At 31.2% G+C, this 22,025-nt stretch overlaps 4 protein-coding genes across 5 annotated transcripts; 1 reads left to right on the top strand and 3 right to left on the bottom strand.

Annotated features, from left to right (window-relative positions):
- Positions 1-724: 724 nt before the first annotated feature.
- LOC105790042 (calmodulin) lies at positions 725-4,840 on the bottom strand. The gene is made up of 3 exons (XM_012617431.2): positions 4,630-4,840; positions 3,379-3,748; positions 725-905 (listed from the first exon to the last, which is right to left on the bottom strand). Exons 1-3 carry the CDS (start codon positions 4,703-4,705, stop codon positions 812-814), a joined length of 540 nt encoding a protein of 179 aa, XP_012472885.1. The 5' UTR covers positions 4,706-4,840; the 3' UTR covers positions 725-811.
- Positions 4,841-8,224: 3,384 nt separating this feature from the next.
- Positions 8,225-10,987, bottom strand: LOC105790041 (uncharacterized). The gene is made up of 2 exons (XM_012617430.2): positions 10,839-10,987; positions 8,225-8,967 (listed from the first exon to the last, which is right to left on the bottom strand). The coding sequence occupies exons 1-2, from the start codon at positions 10,933-10,935 to the stop codon at positions 8,423-8,425; spliced, it is 642 nt and encodes a 213-aa protein (XP_012472884.1). The 5' UTR covers positions 10,936-10,987; the 3' UTR covers positions 8,225-8,422.
- A 2,536-nt stretch (positions 10,988-13,523) lies between these two features.
- LOC105790040 (succinate dehydrogenase subunit 6, mitochondrial) lies at positions 13,524-16,628 on the top strand. The gene is made up of 3 exons (XM_012617428.2): positions 13,524-13,825; positions 14,570-14,672; positions 16,241-16,628. Exons 1-3 carry the CDS (start codon positions 13,640-13,642, stop codon positions 16,387-16,389), a joined length of 438 nt encoding a protein of 145 aa, XP_012472882.1. The 5' UTR covers positions 13,524-13,639; the 3' UTR covers positions 16,390-16,628.
- Positions 16,629-16,838: 210 nt separating this feature from the next.
- LOC105790039 (E3 ubiquitin-protein ligase RHF2A) lies at positions 16,839-21,384 on the bottom strand. Of its 2 annotated transcripts, none has more exons than XM_012617427.1 (9): positions 21,218-21,384; positions 20,606-20,737; positions 20,472-20,518; positions 19,677-19,739; positions 19,482-19,590; positions 18,997-19,394; positions 18,416-18,508; positions 18,005-18,315; positions 16,839-17,111 (listed from the first exon to the last, which is right to left on the bottom strand). In XM_012617427.1, the coding sequence occupies exons 2-8, from the start codon at positions 20,732-20,734 to the stop codon at positions 18,006-18,008; spliced, it is 1,149 nt and encodes a 382-aa protein (XP_012472881.1). In that variant the 5' UTR covers positions 20,735-20,737; positions 21,218-21,384; the 3' UTR covers positions 16,839-17,111; position 18,005. The 2 variants fall into 2 exon arrangements, with proteins under 2 accessions (XP_012472881.1, XP_052490264.1); XM_052634304.1 differs by lacking the exon at positions 21,218-21,384 and adding an exon at positions 21,063-21,083.
- Positions 21,385-22,025: the final 641 nt, after the last annotated feature.

Genomic DNA, 22,025 nt, shown 5'->3' with positions numbered 1-22,025 from the left:
TTACAAGCCCAATTAAGAAGACAATTAAAGTTGTAGTTCTACAAGGCTTTTTTTTTTTTTTGTGACAAGATGTAGTCGCAAATGAGTTTTTATGAGAGTTTTCGTGGTAACTATGGAGAGAATTTTGTACTCCTTTTGAGAGCTCTATGAGAGTTAGGGTTTTACTTTCAAGTTTGCTCTACGAGAGTTAGGGCTTTGTACTCAGGGTTTTGGATAATATTTGTTTAGTATATTTAAGTTTATTTTCTCCATATTGTACCCTCGTTTGTTTACTCATTTAATGAAAAGTCGATGCCTCATTTGCCTATGGTTTTGATCTTCTTCGGAGGAGTTTTCCACGTAAAATTTGTGTTCGATCTTTTCTCTATTTTCTATTTCGTTTTTTATACGAGTCAATCCCTAATAAAAAATGATGCAGTCTGGATCTTTTTACGATGAAGGCATAAATTTATTCGTGTGAAAAGTTTATAGTTTTATTCATGCAAAAATTACGAGTCTAGTAAAATGGATTGTTATCTTTATGGGATCATGATGTGGGATAAATGAGGTCGAATTAAAACTACATTGAACTCATCATATGTAATTACATATATATATAGGTTAAAGTCTAAACGATTAAAGCTCTTATCATTTACTAGCATCATTTGGGATAAAATAAAATCGCACACTCAATTTATTCTCGAGTTTGGATTAATTTTCATTTTCAAAATCATGAAAGTGTGTATATATATATATATAAATTTATTAGGTTGATTGGAGAGTTACAACATACAAAATGGATAAATAAATAAAGGAACGAAAATAGCTCTCCTTAAAGAAAAATGCATTTACGACGCTGTTTTCCTTTAGATTTTTTACTACGCTTGATGGTGGTGTTCACATCTGAAGTCGCCTTCTCTTTTCTCCTGTTAAATAAAATAAAATGAAATGAAATGAAAATTGGATTCAGATATTCAATTCGGTCCACTTTGCTTTGATCATAAAAAATTAATGCTTTAAATTCATTCAATTTAAACTCAAAATTTAAAATAATTTGAAATTACTTTAACTTATAGTAACTAAAATTCAAATGAGTTGTCATCCGTATTGCATTAATTCAAACTTGAATAAATTTAGACCTAAAATAACCCAAAGAAAGTAATCTAAAAATTTTAAAACTTAAATCGACCCAATCCAAATTAACTCGAATCAAAATAATTTGAAAATTTTAAAATATTTTATAAATATTTGAAGGAAAATCAAATATTTTTTATTTTAATTTCTAAATATGAAATTAGATGCTTTTATTGATAGGGACACTAGTGGAACATATTAAAATATAATGCTTCCATTTAGGTGTGGAATATATTTGAAGAGTCCATTTTATATGAAAAATGTCTTATTTATATATTCTATTCTATTTTCTTTGAAAAATTAAATATCTTCTATGGTCTTAATCCGTATTTTTCTTTCAAAAAAATATTTTTGAAATATTTTAATACCATATTTAAGTTGCAAAATGATTAGATGAATTTTCTTTAACAAAATAACAAAGATAATTATATTGTACCAAAAATATTTATACTTATAAAGCCTTTTTATCTTTTCTGGAATAAATCTAGAAAATAATTGCATATAATTTTATTATTTTAGTCAAAGTTATATTTTGTTTTTAAATATAATTTTTACACTCACTGTGTCATAATTTAATTATATTTAGGATTTTAATTGAGTTAATTTCTTATACATTGTTATAGTTTAAAAAAGTAAAAATTATAAATTTTATTATAAAGGTATGTATGTCATACAATAATTTTATCTTTTTAGAATTAAATAGCTTAAACTATAATTTCAAAAAAATTATTAAAATAGATGACTGGTTAACTTTAAATGCAAGTTTGATTCTTAGTGTCAATAAGACTTTTTGACACGATGCTTAAAATTACCTATAACCTCACTCCAACTCATAACAAAAATAATAATGCGTCTCAACGCACTCTAACCCACATCCTCTTGCATTAATAACAATTTAAACTTTTTAAAATAAAAGAAAATATAATGATGTAATGAATTACAATTTGATATAATATGATTTTTTTTCATTTTGTCCTCTTATTTTATATATGAAAAAAACCAAATTGTGCAATCGGAGAAAAATATGTAAAGGTATATCCATTACAAGTTAAAAAAAAAATTTCTTATCAATTTATTTGGCGAATTAGAATTATAATTATTTTTGAAATATACATTTTGACCTATTTGAATGAAAATATTTAGCAAAACTTTTAGATAGAAAAATATTACTACTTTAAAAACATGCATAATTTTAATTAAATTATCTAATTAAGTACTTGAACTTACAATTAAGTACTTAAACTTAATTTCTTTGTTCAATTTTATACTTGAATCCGGCTTTTTTTTTTATACAAATCAGCATTTATTTAAATCAATTTGAACCATAAAGCCAAATTCATGTACCGATTTGAACTGAAAAACCAACTCAAGAACCTAATGGAACAAAAAAAAGTTCAAATGCTAAATTAAACCTTGAGACCAAGTTTAAATACCTAATTGAACAAAAAAAAAATCTTAAGTACTAATTTGAACCTTAAGATACCATAATGTATATTTACCCTTACTGTTTCTTAAAGAAGTTTAAAGCTATGATTCCTTCCAGCTGAAGTTGAAGGTACGAATTTAGATTATTTCAAATTCGAATCATCGAGGCTCAAATCATCATTTTGTGTTTCAAACCACATAAACTAGAGCCTCGGGTAAACGAAAGGAAGACATGAAAGAGAAAATATGAAACCAAACAAATACCGGAATATCGGATGGATAAATACGAGAAAGAAACACTTGCAAAAGATGATTGAGCCTTAACCCTATTGATATCATTGCTGTTGCAATAATTAAAAAGTCGTGGATTTGAGTGCCATTCGGAGAAGGCAAATCAGACAAACCATTGAAAATAAAGTACTTTCAAAATTTTAAACTTAAACTCTATTGATATCATTGTTGTTGTTGCAACAATTAAAAAGAAGTGGATTCAAGTCTCATTCGAAAAGGCAAATCAGACAAACCATTGAAAATAAAGCACTTTTAAAATTTTAAAATATAGTAAAAATTAGTCACCCATAAGCAAAAAAAAAAAACATTGGAATCTTGCAAATTGTTCTAAAGGTTTCAAAGGCACCAAGAATAGAAAGCAAAAAAACAAAAACCAAATATAAGAAAAATAAAAACCCAGACTACTAAAAGAAAAAGCAGAGCAAACAAGCCGGTCGACGAATTAATGCAAACGATAAACGAACGACCCACGAACCAATTACGAGATTGAAATCTTTGCAAACTTATCTACTCTGTTTTTTTTTTTTTTTTGGTTGGAGAGATCCTTACTTGGCCATCATGACTTTGACGAATTCATCGTAGTTGATCTGGCCGTCACCATCAACATCGGCTTCACGGATCATCTCATCGACTTCCTCGTCGGTAAGCTTCTCGCCAAGATTTGTCATAACGTGACGAAGCTCGGCAGCAGATATGAAACCGTTCTGATCCTTATCGAACACCCTGAAAGCTTCTTTAAGTTCCTCCTCAGAATCAGTATCTTTCATTTTCCTTGCCATCAGGTTGAGAAATTCAGGGAAATCGATGGTCCCATTTCCGTCGGCGTCAACTTCATTAATCATATCTTGGAGTTCTGCCTCAGTAGGGTTCTGTCCGAGTGACCGCATCACAGTACCCAGTTCCTTGGTAGTAATGCAACCTATATAGCGAGTATTGGAAACAAATGAAGGAAATAAGACTATGGTTTCAGCTATGAAGCAATAAAAACAGACACAAATGCATAGCCGAACAAGTACGGATGCGGATCGTAACATTTTTCCAATGTGCAAAAACGACATGGATATGCAGGCAGAAATGTAATTGATCAAATTTATAGAGCAAAACATCGAGAATTCAAAGTTTAACAACTGATGGATCAACTAATACATGTAACAAAGTATATTGATTAATAGAAATTAACTGATTCAATAGCCTTCAAGTATTTAAGTACCAAGTACTAAACATAATTTCCCATGTTTGGGATTATAGATCAAAAGAAATTTGCTAGAGGTTCAATCCAACGAACTCAAGTACAGAATCAAAAGAAGCTTAGCTAATGAGATTAAACATTCACATAAAAGAAATGCAACCTTCAATCATGATTAAATCAAAAATCAAATCTCAAACATAAAACTATGGAGCAAATCAGGAAACGAAATGGCGATCTAGGTAAGTCTCTTTAGCATCAAAGATAAGTCATAAATGCAATCAACATCACGACCGAGAAAGGTCAACGAGAACGAAAATGAAAGGAAAAAAATACAGCGATAAGCCATCAAAAGCAAGAAAATACATAAAAAAAGATCAATCAAGATCATAAATTCATAATTCGGAATCCTAGATCCGTCACACCATTCAAATCACGAAAGAAAACGATCGCAAAATTCAAAAATTAAACAAAAAATAAGCATAAAAAACGAAAAATAACACTCAGATCCGCAAACCAGAGCTGAACCAAACGAAGAACATTATTCCAGCATAATTTTTTTAAAAATCAAGAACAAAATAATAGTGAGGAAAGAGAGAGATGAAGGAAGGGACCATCGCCATCCTTGTCAAAGAGGCTAAAGGCCTCCTTGAACTCAGAGATCTGGTCATCGGTAAGCTGGTCCGCCATTTTCTTTTTCTTCTTCTCCTTCTTCACTTACGCTTCTTTTTTGTTTTTTTTTTTTCTCAGGAAAATGAGGTGTTTGGGGAGAGAAAAGATCGCGGAGAAAAATGATGAGAAAGAGTGTGATGTGTTGAATATGGAAAATATGGAAAATATAGAAAAGGGTAGTAAGTGTATATAAAGGCCCAAAGTTGGGCCCAATACAGTAAGGCATCTGATTCTCTCTCATCCGCTGGCAAATGCTTACTTACTTTTCCTTTTTGGTAAAATTTAAGAAAGGTCCTTGTGGTATACATTTTGGTGGATTAGTCCCTATATTTTAATTTGACCAATTTTAATTTGAAGAATTTTAATTAGATTATTATATTATCTGATACATGAGTTTAGCTTCAATTTTGAATTTGATACCAAGCCAAAGAAATGTGACTTAGTGAATATTTGACTCGATCTTATGTAGATCAAAATTTCTATTCATTTGTGCGATTTGGATGGTCCTAGGGGGGACCATCACCGCTCCTCTAATCTAGATAATCCATATATTCCTTATCAGTGTATGGGCAGCGATCTCTTAAACACATGTTTAGGTTTGGCCTTAATGGTAAAATAAAATGAAGCTCCTAACAACGTATCTTCATAAATTAATAACTACGAGATCTCTCCTTTCATTTTGGGGTATAGAGGCATTGTACTATTCGAGTTTTTTTTTTCATGCTTTTTTTGAAGGTCCAAAGAAAGCTGCAATCAATAGATTTTCCTAATGCTCCCTTCTCAAAAAGAAGAATGTGAAATTCTTTTTCCTTTCCATGGGGACCGAGAGATTGGATCTAAGTGTGCTTATATACCAAATTGAACATTTAAACCAAACTTAGGCGATTAATTGGAAAAAAAAACTCAAGTATTAAATTGAGAAAATTCATGTGCTAATTTAAATATTGAAGTCAAATTCAAATATTGAGTATACCATATTAACCTCTCTTATTTTTTTTCTTTACTTTTTAAAATATGTATTTTCCTCTAAACAATTTTTTTGTGAACTCGTCAAATAAATTGTTGTGAGTTATTTTTAAATATGGTTTCGGATATCCTTAATTCTTATTATAGTTTATTCGTGCATATATATATATATATATATATATATATATATATATAAAAGTTTTAGAGTTTTAGAGTTTTAGAGTTTAGTATATATATAATAGTTATAATTTTAGTTTAGGATACATATTTTTTAAATATAGTTTCGATCCTTATTTTGGATATAGAACAGTTTTAAAATTTGTGATGAACATCTATCTTTTAAAGGACAGGCCTATAAAATGCAGAGAATTAATTATTGAGTTTGCTGGAAAATCTGAAGCCAAGGAAATAGGCAAAGAATATAAAGAAGTAACACATGTACACAATTTAGCATCTAAATATTCTCTAATTTGTGAAGTTTCTAGACAATTAGAGAAGAACAACGCTACAATAGAATATTTGATGAAAGGGAAATCTTAGCACTTTTCAACTTAGAAATGCCAAATGTAAATAAAGATAAATTTTTTAATATAAATTATTTAGTTTATATAAATGGAATAATTGATCTTTTGTTGTTTTTATTGCATTGAATGAAAATATTATATAATATATTCTTTTAAGAAATTATGTTGAAATTGTATAAATGGGTCCTTGTATTATGTGTTTTCGATAAATTTATTTTTGGGTTAATATATATAGAGGTATTAAAAATTTGGTAATTTATACTTATTTGGCATCTAAATTATTTTTTTTATCTAACCGGTAATTAAATTTGAAAATTACAAATTAACTTAATATTTTGTTAAGTACCTGACTAACACTGTTAAAATATGTTGATGTGGTGCTAATATGACACTGACGACCAATAGTAATGGTTGTATGTCATCAAGCTATTGGTTATTAGTTCAACGCCAACTTATTTTAACGTTATTAGTCAAGCACCTAAAAAAAAGTACTAAGTTGACTTAGGGCCCTTTTGGATGTATATTTACCTCTAGTGCGGTGTGTTTAGTTCTTATTTTTTTGGTCTCACGCTACAATATCTAATATCACCGCTACCGCTGTTTTTACGCTAACCGTAGATAAATACATCGCCTATCCAACAGTCTCCAAATTTAGGTACAAGTTAAGTCCAAAAAAAACATTTAGGTACCAAGTAGGTATAAATTACCAAATCCAAATACCTCTATATATATTAACACTTGTTTCTTTACCGATTTTTTAACTATAATTGAATATTTTTCAATTAATCTATTCTCTTATCCTTATTCCGACTCTCGACCTCGAGTGAATTGCCCTCCACAATATCACCTTAATCTCCTCATTGATGTCCTCTCTTATGTACACTGTATTAACAAAAGGAAGCAAAGAAAGGAAAAACACGTTGCGAAGCTTTTTTGATAAAGGAGTTCGATAAAGGAAAAAGAATAATAGTTAACAAAAGATAGCATGAATTTAAGAATAATTTAATTAATTAATTCCCTTTACAACCAATAATTTTATGTCAAAATATGCGGTCAAATTTTTCATAAAGTTTTGAAATGTAAATTAAATATTCTTATTTTCTTATTAAAATTTAAATTCAATCATTCTGTTTAATCAAATTTAATGTTCAACAACATATGCCACAATAATATATATTTAAGTTAAGATTTAATTTTTCGATTAAGTCTTAATTCTATTGGTACGGCTATTATTGCTAATGCAAGAGGACGTGGGTTCGAGTGTGCGCTTATTTATAGATTAGGGAGGAGCTATGAATAGTTTTAGACATTATGTCAAAAGGAGTAAATATGATCGGAAGTTATAATAAGATTGTTCAAATTAAAATTCAATTTGAGTTTCAATTTTGAGATTTTAGATATGGACTTTTAATGGCTAGAAAACTAAATTTTATCAATCTTGAAATAGAATATTACCTGTTGATGTAGTCTTTAATATTATTTAAGTCTAAATTCTGACCAAACAATAATTGATGAATTCATTAAATTAAATTCGCTATTTCCAAAAATACGATACAACAAAATACGATACAACAAACATGTTATCATAACTGTAATGCTATATCAACTTGTTATTTCCTCATTTTAATAAAAAAATCAATTAATGGATTAATGATTATCATTTTGTTAAAACTAAATTTTAAAATTTGAAAAGTATAGCGTCTAACAATGATCTGATTGGAGAATATGGGCTAATCTATAACCGTACCCATAGTATAAAACTAATAACCGCTATTATTTAGGTCAATACTAAAATTGACCAATTCAAAAAATATATAAACTAAAATTGATCAAATCAAAGCATATGAACTAAATCGTAACTTTCGCAAAATATTACTTTTAATTCACTTAAGCGTATCTTTCGAGAAGGTAACAAAAATGGTTATGTGTTAGTCCAACTTGAAAGTAACTTTCGACATATCCATCCTTGATCTAATATATATTGTAATAATATAATATTTAAAAATATTTTTATAGAGAAATGATAGTATTAAACAACGACGTCATGTCATCCTATATTTATATCTAATTATTTAATGATATTTTAATAATTTTTTTCTATGTAATTGATACATAATTTTGATAATTTTTTTAAATCTGAACTTCGAACTCGAACTTAAACCCTAAACCTTAAATCAAAAGGTCAAATTCAAGATTTAAAGTATAAGGTTCAATATTCGAGTTCAGGTTCGGATTTAGATTCGAGTTAATTAATTATACTCGTTAAAACATTTTTAACATAAACAGCAACTACCGCAACCAATAAAACAGCCAAAACAATTTTTCTCGAACGAGTCAGTCCCTTACCCGCCTTTTCAATCCCCGTCATAGGAGGAACCTGTTGTTCAACGGCATCTTTTCGTTTCATTGAAGTATCAATATCATCATCATCTGCGTGTGGCTTTAGATCCGCCGTGGGAGGAGCTTGTTGAACGGCGTCGTTTTGTTTCAATGCGGCATCAGCATAACCTGCAGGTGGTGGAGCCGCCATCGACGGCGGAGCTCCTGGATCTGGATCTGGAGATGTTTTTGCTTGTTGATTTTGATCGGCTTGGATGGTGGATTTGGGGAATTTAACGCGAAGCATGCCGCCATTGAAATTAGCTCTGATTTTGGATAAATCACAGTTTGATGGGAATGGGAATTCTTTAGAAAATCGGCTGATTTTGTTGCCACCGAGTGAACGTTCTCCATATATTCTCAAGAATCCTCCACTGGTTATTTGAACGTTAAGTTGCTCCTTCTTAAACCCTGTTCAATGAGAAAAAAAAATCCTCTTGATAAATTTAACTTTTTTGGATTTAATTTTTTTAATAATATCTTTATAATTTCTTATCATATATATTATTTTTAATATAATAACTAAAACTACTCATAGCATCTCCCCAACTTATAAATACGAGCATAATGCGCTATAGTGCACTCGAATCCATATCCTCTTGCATTGACATTATATTCATACTAATCGAGTTAAGACTCAATCGGCTGAAATTAATATTTTTAAATGTACATTTTGTTTGAAATGAAGCTTTTTAGGATTGCTTTTTTATTCAATCAAACTATCAATCATCATTCCAATTAGTCCAACTGGTTTAATTAAATAAATTATTAAAAAATAATATTATTTAAAATTGATTTAGTCGGTTTAATCATTGATTCAATTGATTTTTTTAGCTCAGTTGAATTAGTTCATACTGATTCTCAATTCAACTAATCTAAAATTTTTCTCTAGCCTATTGCCCCAACTAGTTTCCAGTCTAACTCTAGTTTAGATAACCATGGCAAAATGATTCCACTATAACTATAAACATATGTTAAAATAACTATGAAGTAAAATTAAATTAATACAAAAGTAAACGAATGAAGAATCGGAATATAATCGAACATAATTAAACAATAGTAACTACATATAATGGGACTGGAGAGTCGTACATAATAATTATATATGGTGGGACTTGAACTTGAAGTTGAATATTTAAAGGCCCAAAGTCTCGACCTACGCTAACAATGTTAATGCCTCATCGGTAAATCCATTTCTTTTAAAAGTATGGTTTTTGTGGAATATTTCGGGATGAGGTTAAATTAAGCTATCAGTTCCTGTGTTAAGCATATATAGTTTTTGTGAAATTCATTAAGTTATGTTATTTTCAAAATCTGGTTTTTAGATTAACAACAATCATTTGTGTGAAGACTGAAATTTCAAAATTTTAAAAAGTATAGATACTTAGAATAATCTAATTGGAAAATATGGATCAAGTCTACAACTACAACTCTAAGCATAATGTAAGACTAATAATTGAATCTAATCAAACAGATTTTATTGCTATTGTTTGGGCCAATACTACAACTTTAAAATTGAAAAGTACATAAAAATATTTTAAATAATAAAAAGTAATTATTTTTCGAACATATATGTAATAATAAGAGTAAAAATATTGTGGGGCCCCTATACTAGGTGTTAAATTGTATTTTGTCCCTTCTACTAAAAAATAGACAAATTAATCATTGTACATTAGATCAAACTGCAAATCGGTCTTTCCTATTAAAAATTTCATCTATTTCTATTGTTAAAAACTAACAAGACTAATAGAATAATCAAACAATGACACGTGGTGTGCCACGTGTATCTCATGCTGTCGTACAGGAACCAACTTTTAACAGTAGAAATTGATGAAAATTTTAATAAAAATATCAATTTCAAAGACAGATACAGGGGGCAAGTAGGAGCCCTGGTCACCCCTAGAATTGAAAATTCCCCCTATCAATTATCAAACTAAAAATTAATATAGGAAAAATTACATTTTAGCTCCTAACAAATGAAAAATAAATTCTATTTAATCCTTTCAAATATTATAAAATCATAAATTGATAAATGATAAAATTTATATTTGACATCTCAAAAATTTATAATTCAATAATACCCAAAAAAAAACTTCTACATTTACCACTGATTAATTTACTCTTTAATCTAACGTACAATAAGAAATTAATTTATCTATTTTTTAATTAAGAGGTAGTATACTACAACCCGACTCCTAATAAAAACGTCTCTACCATACTTTTATCGTAATAATAACAATAAAACTAAATAAATCATGAAAAATTGGAAAAAGAAATAAGACCTGGTAGATATGCAATTAAGGTGTCGTCTGCAACCTCATGAACCCATTCAGTCGGCACCTCAAACTCTTCGAACACAACATTTGGCTTCCAGTCCATGATGTCTTATTATTATTCAATTTAATCCCTTTGGGTTTTAAATCTATTTTTGAAAATCAATATCTTATAAAAATCTCTATTTTTGTTGGTTGTTATATATACACACAAAACAATCAAACAGGAGATTTCTTCATCTTTTGTTTGCTTTCAATAGAATTATTCTTTATTTTTTCTTGTTTCTTTAATTTTATCCTAATAATATACTTTTTTATTGGGCAATTATTTCTTCAAAGGTTGGGAAATAAGATTCTATTGGTTTCGTTGGCATTTCCATCTCTTGGTGTATGAGAAGCAACTTCAACTTGTGATTTTGGGGAAGTCAAAAAGTTGTTTTAGGGGAGTTAAAAGAGATTAATTAAAAATTTAGGGGTTAAAATGTAATTTTATTATCATACTAATATGTAATTTCATAAAATTTTAAGGGACTAAATCACAAATCTATCAGGAAACCAAGGCCACTGCATGACCTCCCTCGCCTTCACATTTGCTTGTGATTCCTGAATTTTGATCCAAATTTGAAATTTTGATTTGTTGAACTAGAACTTCGATTATAGTAGCTTGATTTGATAATAAAATGTCAACAATGTAAACTCGAATTTAAATATAATTGAAATCAAATTGAGTTGAATCCGGAATGGTTCAAAACTAAAATGGTAGCTTAAAAAGCCCTAGATATAGAAGTGTTTAGAACCCAATATGATTTGAACTTTCAATGACCCGAGCCTAACCCGAATGGTATGAACCCAAAATTATTTGAACTAAAAATTATCCAAACACAAAATTGACTTGAACTAAAAACTAACTTGAACCATAGCAACCCAAAATAATAATAATAATTCAAAAAATAAGTTCGAATTTCCCGTCAACACAAAAGTTTAAAAATATTAAATTTATTAAATAATAAATGATATTTTTCATTTATATCATAACTTCCCTATGATATAAAAACACCAACTTCATATAATAACAAAATCAGATTTTTCCATACAAGATAATATATTTCAAACCTTAAACCCTGATTTCCTTTCCTTAATTATATAAACCCATAACCTTATGCACCTCCATCATTTGGATTAATTTCCTTACAAAATTTAGGAATAGAGTCGACACCGATATATAAATTCCTCATCCATGAACAATAAGGAGGATTTGGATTTCTACTACAGATATGGTTATATGTAATCAATTGGGAAGTTCTCTTTGCATCATCTTTTACGGTGACCTTCACAAATTCTTCTATTAAGATCTCATACCATTTTCTTCTATTTCTTTTGTTAGAAGATACCATCAACCATAGACTATCCAACCTAATTTTATGTTCGATGTATATAAATGATTCTCTAAGAAAACAATATTTTTGAATTTCCCACCTGAAACCAACATAACATGACCAAATTAACTTTTGTATAATGATGTTCACAACAATTATGTGGGCAACAACGTAATCGTTGTTCAAGCCCATCCTATAATTTCTTAATTTTTTACCAAAATGTTAACAATCTCCCATTGTTGTTTAGTTCTTATCTTTTTCATAGATCGAATATTCGTGACCATTTTTCTCTACACAAAACATTTATAAAGCATTATATTTATTACAATTGTACCTTAACCTTAAACCATATAATCATTTCAAACCAATCATATTTCACAAATTCAAAGCCCTGCTATCTTATGTCACAAACAAATTCTCATAATGTCATTTTATTCTATTCGTAAACTATAAAACCATAATATAATTACGTTATAAAATTTTATTACCTTTTTTCTTGGAGCTTGCCTATTCTAACTTCGACCCCAAGAAAAAAAACCTTAGTTCCACCAATTAATACAATGATAACCCATTAATTATGTATAACATTTACAATTTTTTGCCAATTGAGTCTTATCTCGACTGACATAAGCATTGTTGTCAATGCAGGAGGATGTGGGTTCGAATGCGCTAAAACACATTATCCTCTTATTTATGGACTGGGGAGGGGCTATAAGTAGTTCAATGTATTATCTTAAAAGGATTAGATATGATTCAGAACTTTATAAAAATATTAATCCTTCTCCTCTAGGCAAAATTATCTTAACTCTATTAACTTCCTCTCTTTTTGTCATTCTCTTCACTCTCATTTTTTTTTACCACAACACACGGTTTTTCTTTTTCACTTTAATGCAAAATATTCTAAAAGATTGAGATTTTTAAACACCCAGTATGTGGTAGGTTTAGGAATCTCGACCTTTAGTCAAGATGATATGAACTTCCTAGGCAACAAGAAATCTCTACCCCTTTATACAAACATGACATGTCACGAGAATCCCAAATCAACATGTCAGTTGTCGATTTGGGGTACCAAAGTTTCCTATCCATTTCAAACATACTAGATGCATTCTTTTAAATCTTAACACATCAATTGCCATATCAATTTGCAGTTCTCAGGCATCTCTCATATTATTTTGAAAAAAAATTATATTATTCCAATAATTAATTAATTGTTTTTATTATCTCGAAAAAGAAAAACTCAATAAACACAATTTTATGGTTAGAGAAAAAATTGACACGTAAAAATAGGATTGGTGAGTGCACCAAAACGCCCAAGCCGCCATTGTACCGTACCCAAACCCTCAAACATCCATCTTTAAGAGGGAAATAATCTCGACTGAGAGAAAGCGAGAGTTCAATTAATTCGATTTTTTTAAGAGGTGAAGGAAAAAAAAAATGGAAGATTCATCATCAAAGTCGTTCTTGAGAAAGCAATGGGATGAATACAAAGAATTCTGGGCCGATCGATTTCCGTTCACTAATGTCTATTCGAGATACATCGGCCGTGAACAGTCCCTTCCTTCATGGTCTGAATCCGATGTTAACGAGTTCATCGCTTCTGATCCGGTTCATGGACCCACCGTAAATCATTTCCTTCCCTTCTCTGTTAATTTTTGTGTTTTTTTTTATGGGTTTTCTTTACTGGGTTTCTTTGATTTAGTTCATATTTCTTTTTTCGTGTTACAGTTCCTTTAATTCAAGTTTAGGTTTTTTTTAGCTATTTTAATAGTTTTTACTGGTACCCTATGCGATTTTATTCTCGTGTCGAATTAGTTTATTTTTCCTACTGTTTTTTCGCATTGGGTTTCTTTGATTTAGTTTAGATTGTAGCAAAATTAGTCCCTTTTTACTGATTCCTTGTTCGTTTTTGATTGTTTTTTCCTGTTGGTTTTTAGTGTTTAATTCAGGTTTAGGGTTGATTTGATTAAAGTTAATTGCTCATATATTAGGTTTGAATTTTTATGATTTTGAATTCAGGTACCAAATTATGTATTAAGCCTATTGGGAGAAATTCAAATTTTATTATTGTTTTGACTGTTCTTGTTCTTGTTGAATTTTTTATCATCATGGGAGTCTATATATTAGAACTAATGGGTTTTTCCTAATTTGCGAAGCTTGTAAATTTCATTATTTCGATATGAACACAGTTTTACCCTTTGTGATTTTATCTTATTTATCTTAAGATGTTGAATCTTGAAACTAATAGTGAAAATGGGGTTTTTTTGTTAATTGATTTTAAAGTTTATTAGGGGGATTTAGAGGTTATTGTTAAAATATTGAATATTATCTCCATAAGGTATAACCATATGCCGGTTATTGTTTCAGTTGAAGACTGCCAGGGAAGCAGCAAACATCGCCTTATACGGAAGTGCTATCGGAGCTATCACAACTGCAGGTTTTGCCTGGAAATACTCGAAGAGTTTACATGGTAGTATACTGCTTATTCTCTTTGTTTGCATATGTATTTTTGTTTCATAATGATGAAATTGTCGAAATCTGGTTTGGTCTGAATATTGAAATCTCGGTTCCTTTAATAGTTAGGGGAGTGTGTCATAATTAAGTTGATATGAGATAAAAGTACCATGAAGGCCCTTGTGCTAGAAGTTGGATTGCATTTTTTCCCCTCTACTCAAAAAATGAACAAATTAGTCCATGTACGTTAGATCAAAAGGCAAATTGGTCTTTGTGTTAAACATTTCATCCATTTCTACTGTTAAAACTGGTACTTGTACATCAGCATGAGGTACACGTGGCATGTCACATGTCATTGTTTTGTTATTTCGTCAGTCACACCAGTTTTAACAATACAAATGGATGAAATTTTTAAAAGAAAGGATCAATTTGTTATTTGATCTAACATACAGGGACTAATTTGCCCTCTTTCAGTAGAAGGGGCAAAATGCAATCTGGCTACTAGAGGCCTCCATGGTACTTTTACTGCTGATATGAATATATTACAGTACAAGGAATTCAGTTATGCTTCCCGATAGGTAGTCAAGAAGTTCATAAGGCAATGGTAAGTGCCCAGCCGTTTTACCATTCACAATGATTCCTGATCCCCAGTGTTGTCAATGGCGTAAGGCACAAAAAAAAGCGCAATATATGCATGTGTCTATATGTGCGTATTATAAGCTTTAAGACATATAATAAACTCTGAAGTGTGGTCTACTTTATCTATATAACATGCATTTTTTTACTAGTCAACATGCATGATTTCCTTATGGTCCATGTTTATAGTTGAACACTCAAATACCGAGACTAGTACCAGGATGAATAAAGGTAGATATCCAATGAAAAAGTGAAAATAAAAGAATGAAGGAGAATTTCAATCAGGTGGGCCCTTTCTTTTATGCCCATTGCCTTACAGGTAAGCACATATTGGTTCACCAGTCATGTGCCTGATCAAATAGGCCTCACCCGGAAGGGTCTGAGGCACATCTAGTGTTAATGTGCCGGCCTTGACAGCACTCATGATTTCTCGTGTTTTCAGTATTCTCCATGTTAACTGAATCTCTTTAGTTTGTTGTATGTTTTTGTGTGTCTTCTTGGCCTATCTAGGTCTTACCAGTATCTTTCTTTGCTGGTTTCAAGGCACTAGTAGTACTAGGATGGTCCGGCTTGTTCCACAGCTTACGGTTTATAGAAACAGATAATATTGAAGGAGAAAATACAGTTTAGCCCGGTTTTCTGGATACAATAACATGAAAAGACTTGGAAGAAAATTAACTTTCGTGCATTAAAAGAACATGCTTGGTTCTGAGTTTTCTGCTATTTTAAGTCGGTGTCAGGAGTCCGGTTCGACTAATGTTATGAGACAAAGGGAAGTTATTTTAAACTTCTCAACATGGGTTTTCCGGAGACAAGAACACGAAACAAAATAACTTTTAGGTTGCAAGTTTTCCGCTATTATAAGTTGGTAACAGAACTTGGTTCAACTAATGTTTTAATACAAATGGAAGTTACTTTAAGCTTTCTCAACCCTTATTTTTCTGTTAGGTGCTGGACTGTCTTTCGTAGGAGGAGCCGTTTTTGGTTGGACATTTGGACAAGAAATCGCAAATCATGCGTATCAACTCTACAGGTTGGACACAATGGCTGCACAAGCCAAATTTATGGATTGGTGGGAAAACAAGTGCCGGAGGTGATCTTTAAAAAACCTTATTGTGATGTCGAAAGCAGCACCTGGACTCGCTTTCCATTTGGTTAAATAATGGCGGCATGTCGAAAACATAACGTTTGGTCCAATGCTTTGGCTTTTGTTATAAACTTTCGCATCTGAGTTTGAAGGATTTGGAGTTAACTTATTTTTCCCTTTTGGAAGCAACTTGATGGAACCAGTTGTTTACATTACAGTACTTTGAATAAATTTGACGCAGTTCTATCATTGTTTGCATTGTTTTCAAGGTTTCATTTCTGTCTATTTTGATAAGGCTATTATTGAATATAGTTTCTGTACTCTTGGCGGGTCACCATTTGTTTATTTCTTTGCCATACGGCAAACACTGATCAATTAAATTTCATTCATAACTTTGTATGAAAAATAATTGTCAAATTCAGAGATAAAAGTGTAAAAGATGTTGTCAAATTCAGATCATAGTTCAAAATGTTATAATCTTTTATAAAAGCTCAATCAAGTATTCAGAATGTCATTATCTTCAACAGTTTTGAGCACCTAACAATAAAGGGCTTATAAATTATAAAATAAACATAGTCACAATTATACATTTACATAAATCTGCTGATTCCCTAACTTCTGAATAATTATAACTTTATTTACTTTTATTCAGCATCTTTTTATTCTGAATAAGTTCCCAGTCACCAACTGTTTCTCTTCCATGCATTTGGAATACATCCTTCAAAAACATATCTGAAAAGAAAAAGGAAACATTTGGTTCATTAAGAATCACAGAGCAACATCAAGATACAATCACCTATGTTACTTAGGCTCGAATGCAGATGTCAGATAAAATATATATATTCGAAAACATATATACAACAATGAGATACCGTATTTCTCGGAAGGTCATGCCTCAATTCGGAAGGGAAGGGGTAAATTGACAAAAAAGAACTTTTTAAGTACCTCTCTGGAAATTGGGGCATAGTTAAACAGACCAATTTGCCAATAAATACTTTATATGGGACAACAGTACAAAACAAAGCATCTTTGTATGACAAGACTAAGAGATCAAAATCAAATAACCATATGTGAAATACTAAAGATAATAATATTTAAGAGTACATATTATAAGAGAAAATAAGGTAAAAGAACCATGAAAGCCCTGTACTAGAAGTCGGAATGTATTTTACCCTCTCTACTAGAAAAAATTAGCAAATTAGTCATTCCATGTTAAATCCAAAAACAAATTGGTTCTTTCTATTAGAAACTGACATGACTGACAAAATAACTTGACAAAATAACCTAAAATTGACACCTGACATGTCACGTGTATCTTATGTTGACATACAATGACCAATTTTTAATAGTAAAAATGGATAAAATTTTTAACATAAAGACCAATTTGCTATGTGATCTAACGTACAAGGACAATTTACCCATTTTTTGAGTATAGGAGCCAAAATGCAATATAACTCCTAGTACAGGAGCCTCCATAATACTTCTACTTTTACAGAGAAAATGATAAGCACATGAACCAATATCATAGCAATTGTCAATTTCTAGCATCTTTAGATAGAAAAGGTATATCACATAAAAGATCAATCTATATGCAAATATTGAAATCTAAAGCAAAATTTCAACACCTTATTTGGAAGCTGAACTTGATGCGCGTGAAGCTTCGGCACTGATGTCGGGCAAAGGAGCTTCTTCACTCGTGTCTGATATCTGACAGCGATTTGGTTCCTGATTAGAACTGTTCTCCAAACTGGTTGTTACGGTAGGAGGGTTGGTTCCATTGTCTCGGGTTTCTAGACGTTCCATCATGCGAGAGACTGTTGCAATGCCAGCATTAACCTCTCTCCTTACTTCGGAACCAATATCTGCCATGGAAGTGTTGCGAGAGAAGAATCTCTCCTTCCACCCCCTCGTACTCCTCGAAATCGACTCTTTGTATCTAAAAAGAATGCGCATTTATAATAAATCATGCAAAGAAAAAAAAATTCAAAATATCATCACACTAGTTAAAACCTTGAATGTCCCTGTATGACAGATACCTCGTTGAAACGGCATTGAGCCGTGACTTTAGCGATTCGGAAAATGATTGGAATTCTGAAGGTCCGGCTCTATCTTGACTATTAGGCGACGTCCTGTAAAATAGAAGATGTTATTGTGATAAAGAAGGTAAAAACATTATAGAGACCCTTGTACTAGGTATCATATTGCATTTTGCTTCTTTACCTAAAAAAGGGCAACTTAATCCCTATACATTAGATCAAAGAGAAAACTGGTCCTTTCTGCTAAAACTTTCATCCATTTCTATTGTTAAAAACTAGCATGACTAACAAAATAACCAAACAGTGACAAGTGGCGTGTCACATGTACTTCATGCCGACGTACAAGGACCAATTTTTAATAGTAGAAGTGAATGAAATTTTTAACAGAATGACAAATTTACTCTTTGATTTAACAAATAATGACTAATTTGCCCATTTTTTGAGTAGAGGGGGCAAAATCCAATGTGAATCCTAGTACAAGGGCCTCCATGATACTTTTACAGAAAAAAAGGCTGAAAATGTGTTCTAACTGCCTAATAAACGAAAAAGCGAGGAGAATCGAGTTAGAGAATAGTAAGTACCTAGTGTTCGAGGAATTCCCTCGATCATTGACCAAAAGAATGCTGGAGCTAGATGCCGAGGCAGGCTGCTGATAGGCTTGGACAGAGGGTAGAGTAATTGATGCCGGAGATTCTTCCCCGGCTGTTCTTGCAGGAAAGGAGGGAGATCCAACGGTGATCGGAGGGGCCGGTTCTCCTTCACTTTGAGTTGGAGATAATGAAGATATGGGACCAGTCGAGGAGGGTTCATCATTTGAATGAGAAAAGACCAAGTACTGTGGACGACGACCTTGAGCTGATGACCTATTCCTCAGAGCTTCCCTTCTCGAAATATGGTGTGCTCGCCCCATTGCAGCAGCAGCAGCCAAGTGCTGAATTATGCGCTCCTCGAGCTCAGCATCATTGACCCCGACCGGCAACTGCAATTAAAACCAACCCTCTATGAGAATGGTTAGGGTTCGATAAAATTTATCGATCATAAAATGATGATGCTAAGAAATACAAACATGCTGTAGTTCAAAATCCCCCAGAGTTGGATGACGAAATATGGTTGCATTTCTAGAGGGATTGAACCTAAAACTCCTTTCCCGTTCCACAGCCTCGAGCAGTTCCTGGCTGCCAAAGCAAAGAGAAAATCATTCGCATGTAATATACATGGAAAAAAGAAATCTCAAACATTAATAAATCGATGAAATACCGACCTGGTAGGATCTTTCAGGCTAATTGGCTGCCAACACATGGGGCATTGAGAACTCCTTTGACACCTGCAAGATCAAAATAGTAAAACAGCATATCCCGGCTTTAAAAGTCAGGTAGATTCAGGTATTTTACTTGATAATACTTTTAGGAGTCAGATTGCATTTTGGCCCTTCTATTAAAAAAATGTATAAATTTATCCCTATACGTTAGATCAAAGAGTAAACTGGTTCTTTCTGTAAAAAATTCCATCCCGTTAAAAACTGGTATGGTTAACGAAATAACCAAACAATTACACATAGTGTACCATTTGCACCTTATATTGGCATACAAGAACCAGTTTTTAACAGTAAAAAATGATGGAATGTTTAATATAATGACCAGTTTGGGCTTTGATTTAACATACAGGAACTAATTTGCCCATTTTTTGAATAGAGAGGGCAAAATGCAATTTGACTCCTAATACAAAGATCTCCATGGTACTTTTACTGCAGATAGGGCCACCTTCAAGCTCGAAAACATACAATTCAGCCATTTACTATTCACATATGCTGATAAGAATTATATCACGAAACTAAGATAAAATGAGAATGGATTATACTACCATTCAAGAATGCAAGATTCAGGTATTTTACTCAGTAATAACCAAGTCATGTCCCCGACTGGTTTAGTAATAACCAAGTCATGTCCCGACTGGTTTATAACAAAAAGCAAATAGGGCCATATTCAAGCTTGAAAACATACAATTCAGCCATTGACTATTCATGAAACTAAAATAAAACGGGAACAGATTATACTACCATTCAAGAATGCATTGAAGATGGAACTCGTGCTTGCAGCCGGTCACCTGTAAGTCTCGAAAACAAACAAAGATCAAAGAAATGTACATTCAAATATCGAATAAACGAGAATCGTTATTCTAAGATATGTATACCGTGGACGGATCACTTTCACAGAATGCTTCTAGACATATACTACAAGCATCATCACAAGCATCCTGGATTCCACCTTCAACGAAAGCGGCGGCTGAGGTTAAATGCGCCTCGGATTTGGTATCTTCCATCACCTATAAAGGCCAAAAACACCAAAGCATATAATTTTTCAATCTCAATTCCCAATTTTCTATAATTGAAAAAATATATAAAATTAAACTAAAACATGTTTTTGAGCACAAAAATGGAACCAAACAATTCATTATATACAATCAACACTCAATATACATATATCACACTGATCAACTCAATTTTAACAAAAAAGATAATAAATTAAGCCTTAAGAAACATTAAAATTAAAAAAAAAAAAAAGACTTCATTAAATTCATAATAGAGGTAAAAATAATCCATAAAAATTTAAAAGAACAAACTTTTCCCCCATAAATTGTTAAACTTTACCTTCATTTTCTCATCAAACAAGCACCAAAAAGAAACCCAGAAAGAAAAATCAAAGAAACACCCAGAATTTACTTTACCTCCATTTTTTTCACCAAACAAACACCAAAAAGAAACCCAGAAAATTAAATCAAAGAAATACCCAGAATTTACTTTACCTCTCCAAGCAGAAAAAACAACCCAGCAGATCGATTAATAAAACAAGGAGCTAAAAGAGTATAGATTTGGGCAAAGTGGAAGACTTTGAATTTGGGGCTTTTTTTTTCTTTAATGAAATTTTTTTTTTTTGGAAGAATGGATGAAAGTGATGACTTTTTGATTAATTTTAATGAAGAGTGTGGGGTTTAAGATATGGGGTAAGTGAAAAAGAAAAAGGTTTTATTTGTAAATTAGCTCTTAAATTACATCTTAATTTCTAAATTAGTCCTTAAACTAAATGGTATATAACCAATGTTTTTAAAACCAGATTAATGGTTGAATAGGTCAAACCACTAGCTTTCGGTTTGATTGGTTCAATTGATTTAACCGGTTGATTTGATTTTATTAAATAAATTATTAAAAAATTATAAAAGTTGAAATATATTAAATGGAGAAATTTGGTTCAATCATCAGTTCAACCCATTTTTTAAATTCTCAATTCAACCAATCAATTCAGTTCGGTTCTAATAACCATGTATCTAGTCCATCAATTTTGTCCTAAAAAATAACACCATCCATTAAAAAGTGATATTTTATTAGATGCAGTACATTTTGTTTGAGTAAAATAAGTTTTTTTTTTTTGAAATTTTGGTAAAATGAGATAAATTTGATAGCTTAGGTATATTTTTGACCAAAAATAACTTCAAGGACTAATATCAAAATTAGGATACATTTAAGGGGTCAATTTATAATAAAACCAATAAGAAAAAAACAAAGCTGGGTCGGGTCCTGTGGAGTCTGTGATACCGAAGCGTGGCAGCTTCAGTG

Source organism: Gossypium raimondii, chromosome 8 (genome assembly GCF_025698545.1).
Source record: "Gossypium raimondii isolate GPD5lz chromosome 8, ASM2569854v1, whole genome shotgun sequence".
In the NCBI taxonomy this organism is placed as follows: Eukaryota; Viridiplantae; Streptophyta; class Magnoliopsida; order Malvales; family Malvaceae; genus Gossypium; species Gossypium raimondii.
Note: the sequence above shows the minus strand (reverse complement) of the source record. Positions and strands in the feature narration are given on the sequence as shown.

Excerpts from the sequence above, each read along its gene's own strand:
- LOC105790042 (XM_012617431.2), bottom strand. The coding sequence starts at position 4,705 with ATGGCGGACCAGCTTACCGATGACCAGATCTCTGAGTTCAAGGAGGCC. Across the intron at positions 3,749-4,629 it reads CTTTGACAAGGATGGCGATG|GTTGCATTACTACCAAGGAA; the intron begins GTCCCTTCCTTC and ends CTCGCTATATAG. Across the intron at positions 906-3,378 it reads GTCAAAGTCATGATGGCCAA|GAGAAAAGAGAAGGCGACTT; the intron begins GTAAGGATCTCT and ends TTTATTTAACAG.
- LOC105790041 (XM_012617430.2), bottom strand. The coding sequence starts at position 10,935 with ATGGACTGGAAGCCAAATGTTGTGTTCGAAGAGTTTGAGGTGCCGACT. Across the intron at positions 8,968-10,838 it reads CTTAATTGCATATCTACCAG|GGTTTAAGAAGGAGCAACTT; the intron begins GTCTTATTTCTT and ends CTCATTGAACAG.
- LOC105790040 (XM_012617428.2), top strand. The coding sequence starts at position 13,640 with ATGGAAGATTCATCATCAAAGTCGTTCTTGAGAAAGCAATGGGATGAA. Across the intron at positions 13,826-14,569 it reads ATCCGGTTCATGGACCCACC|TTGAAGACTGCCAGGGAAGC; the intron begins GTAAATCATTTC and ends TTATTGTTTCAG. Across the intron at positions 14,673-16,240 it reads ATACTCGAAGAGTTTACATG|GTGCTGGACTGTCTTTCGTA; the intron begins GTAGTATACTGC and ends TTTTTCTGTTAG.
- LOC105790039 (XM_052634304.1), bottom strand. Across the intron at positions 19,740-20,471 it reads CTTCAATGCATTCTTGAATG|GTGTCAAAGGAGTTCTCAAT; the intron begins GTAGTATAATCT and ends TTGATCTTGCAG. Across the intron at positions 19,591-19,676 it reads AGCCTGAAAGATCCTACCAG|CCAGGAACTGCTCGAGGCTG; the intron begins GTCGGTATTTCA and ends TTGCTTTGGCAG.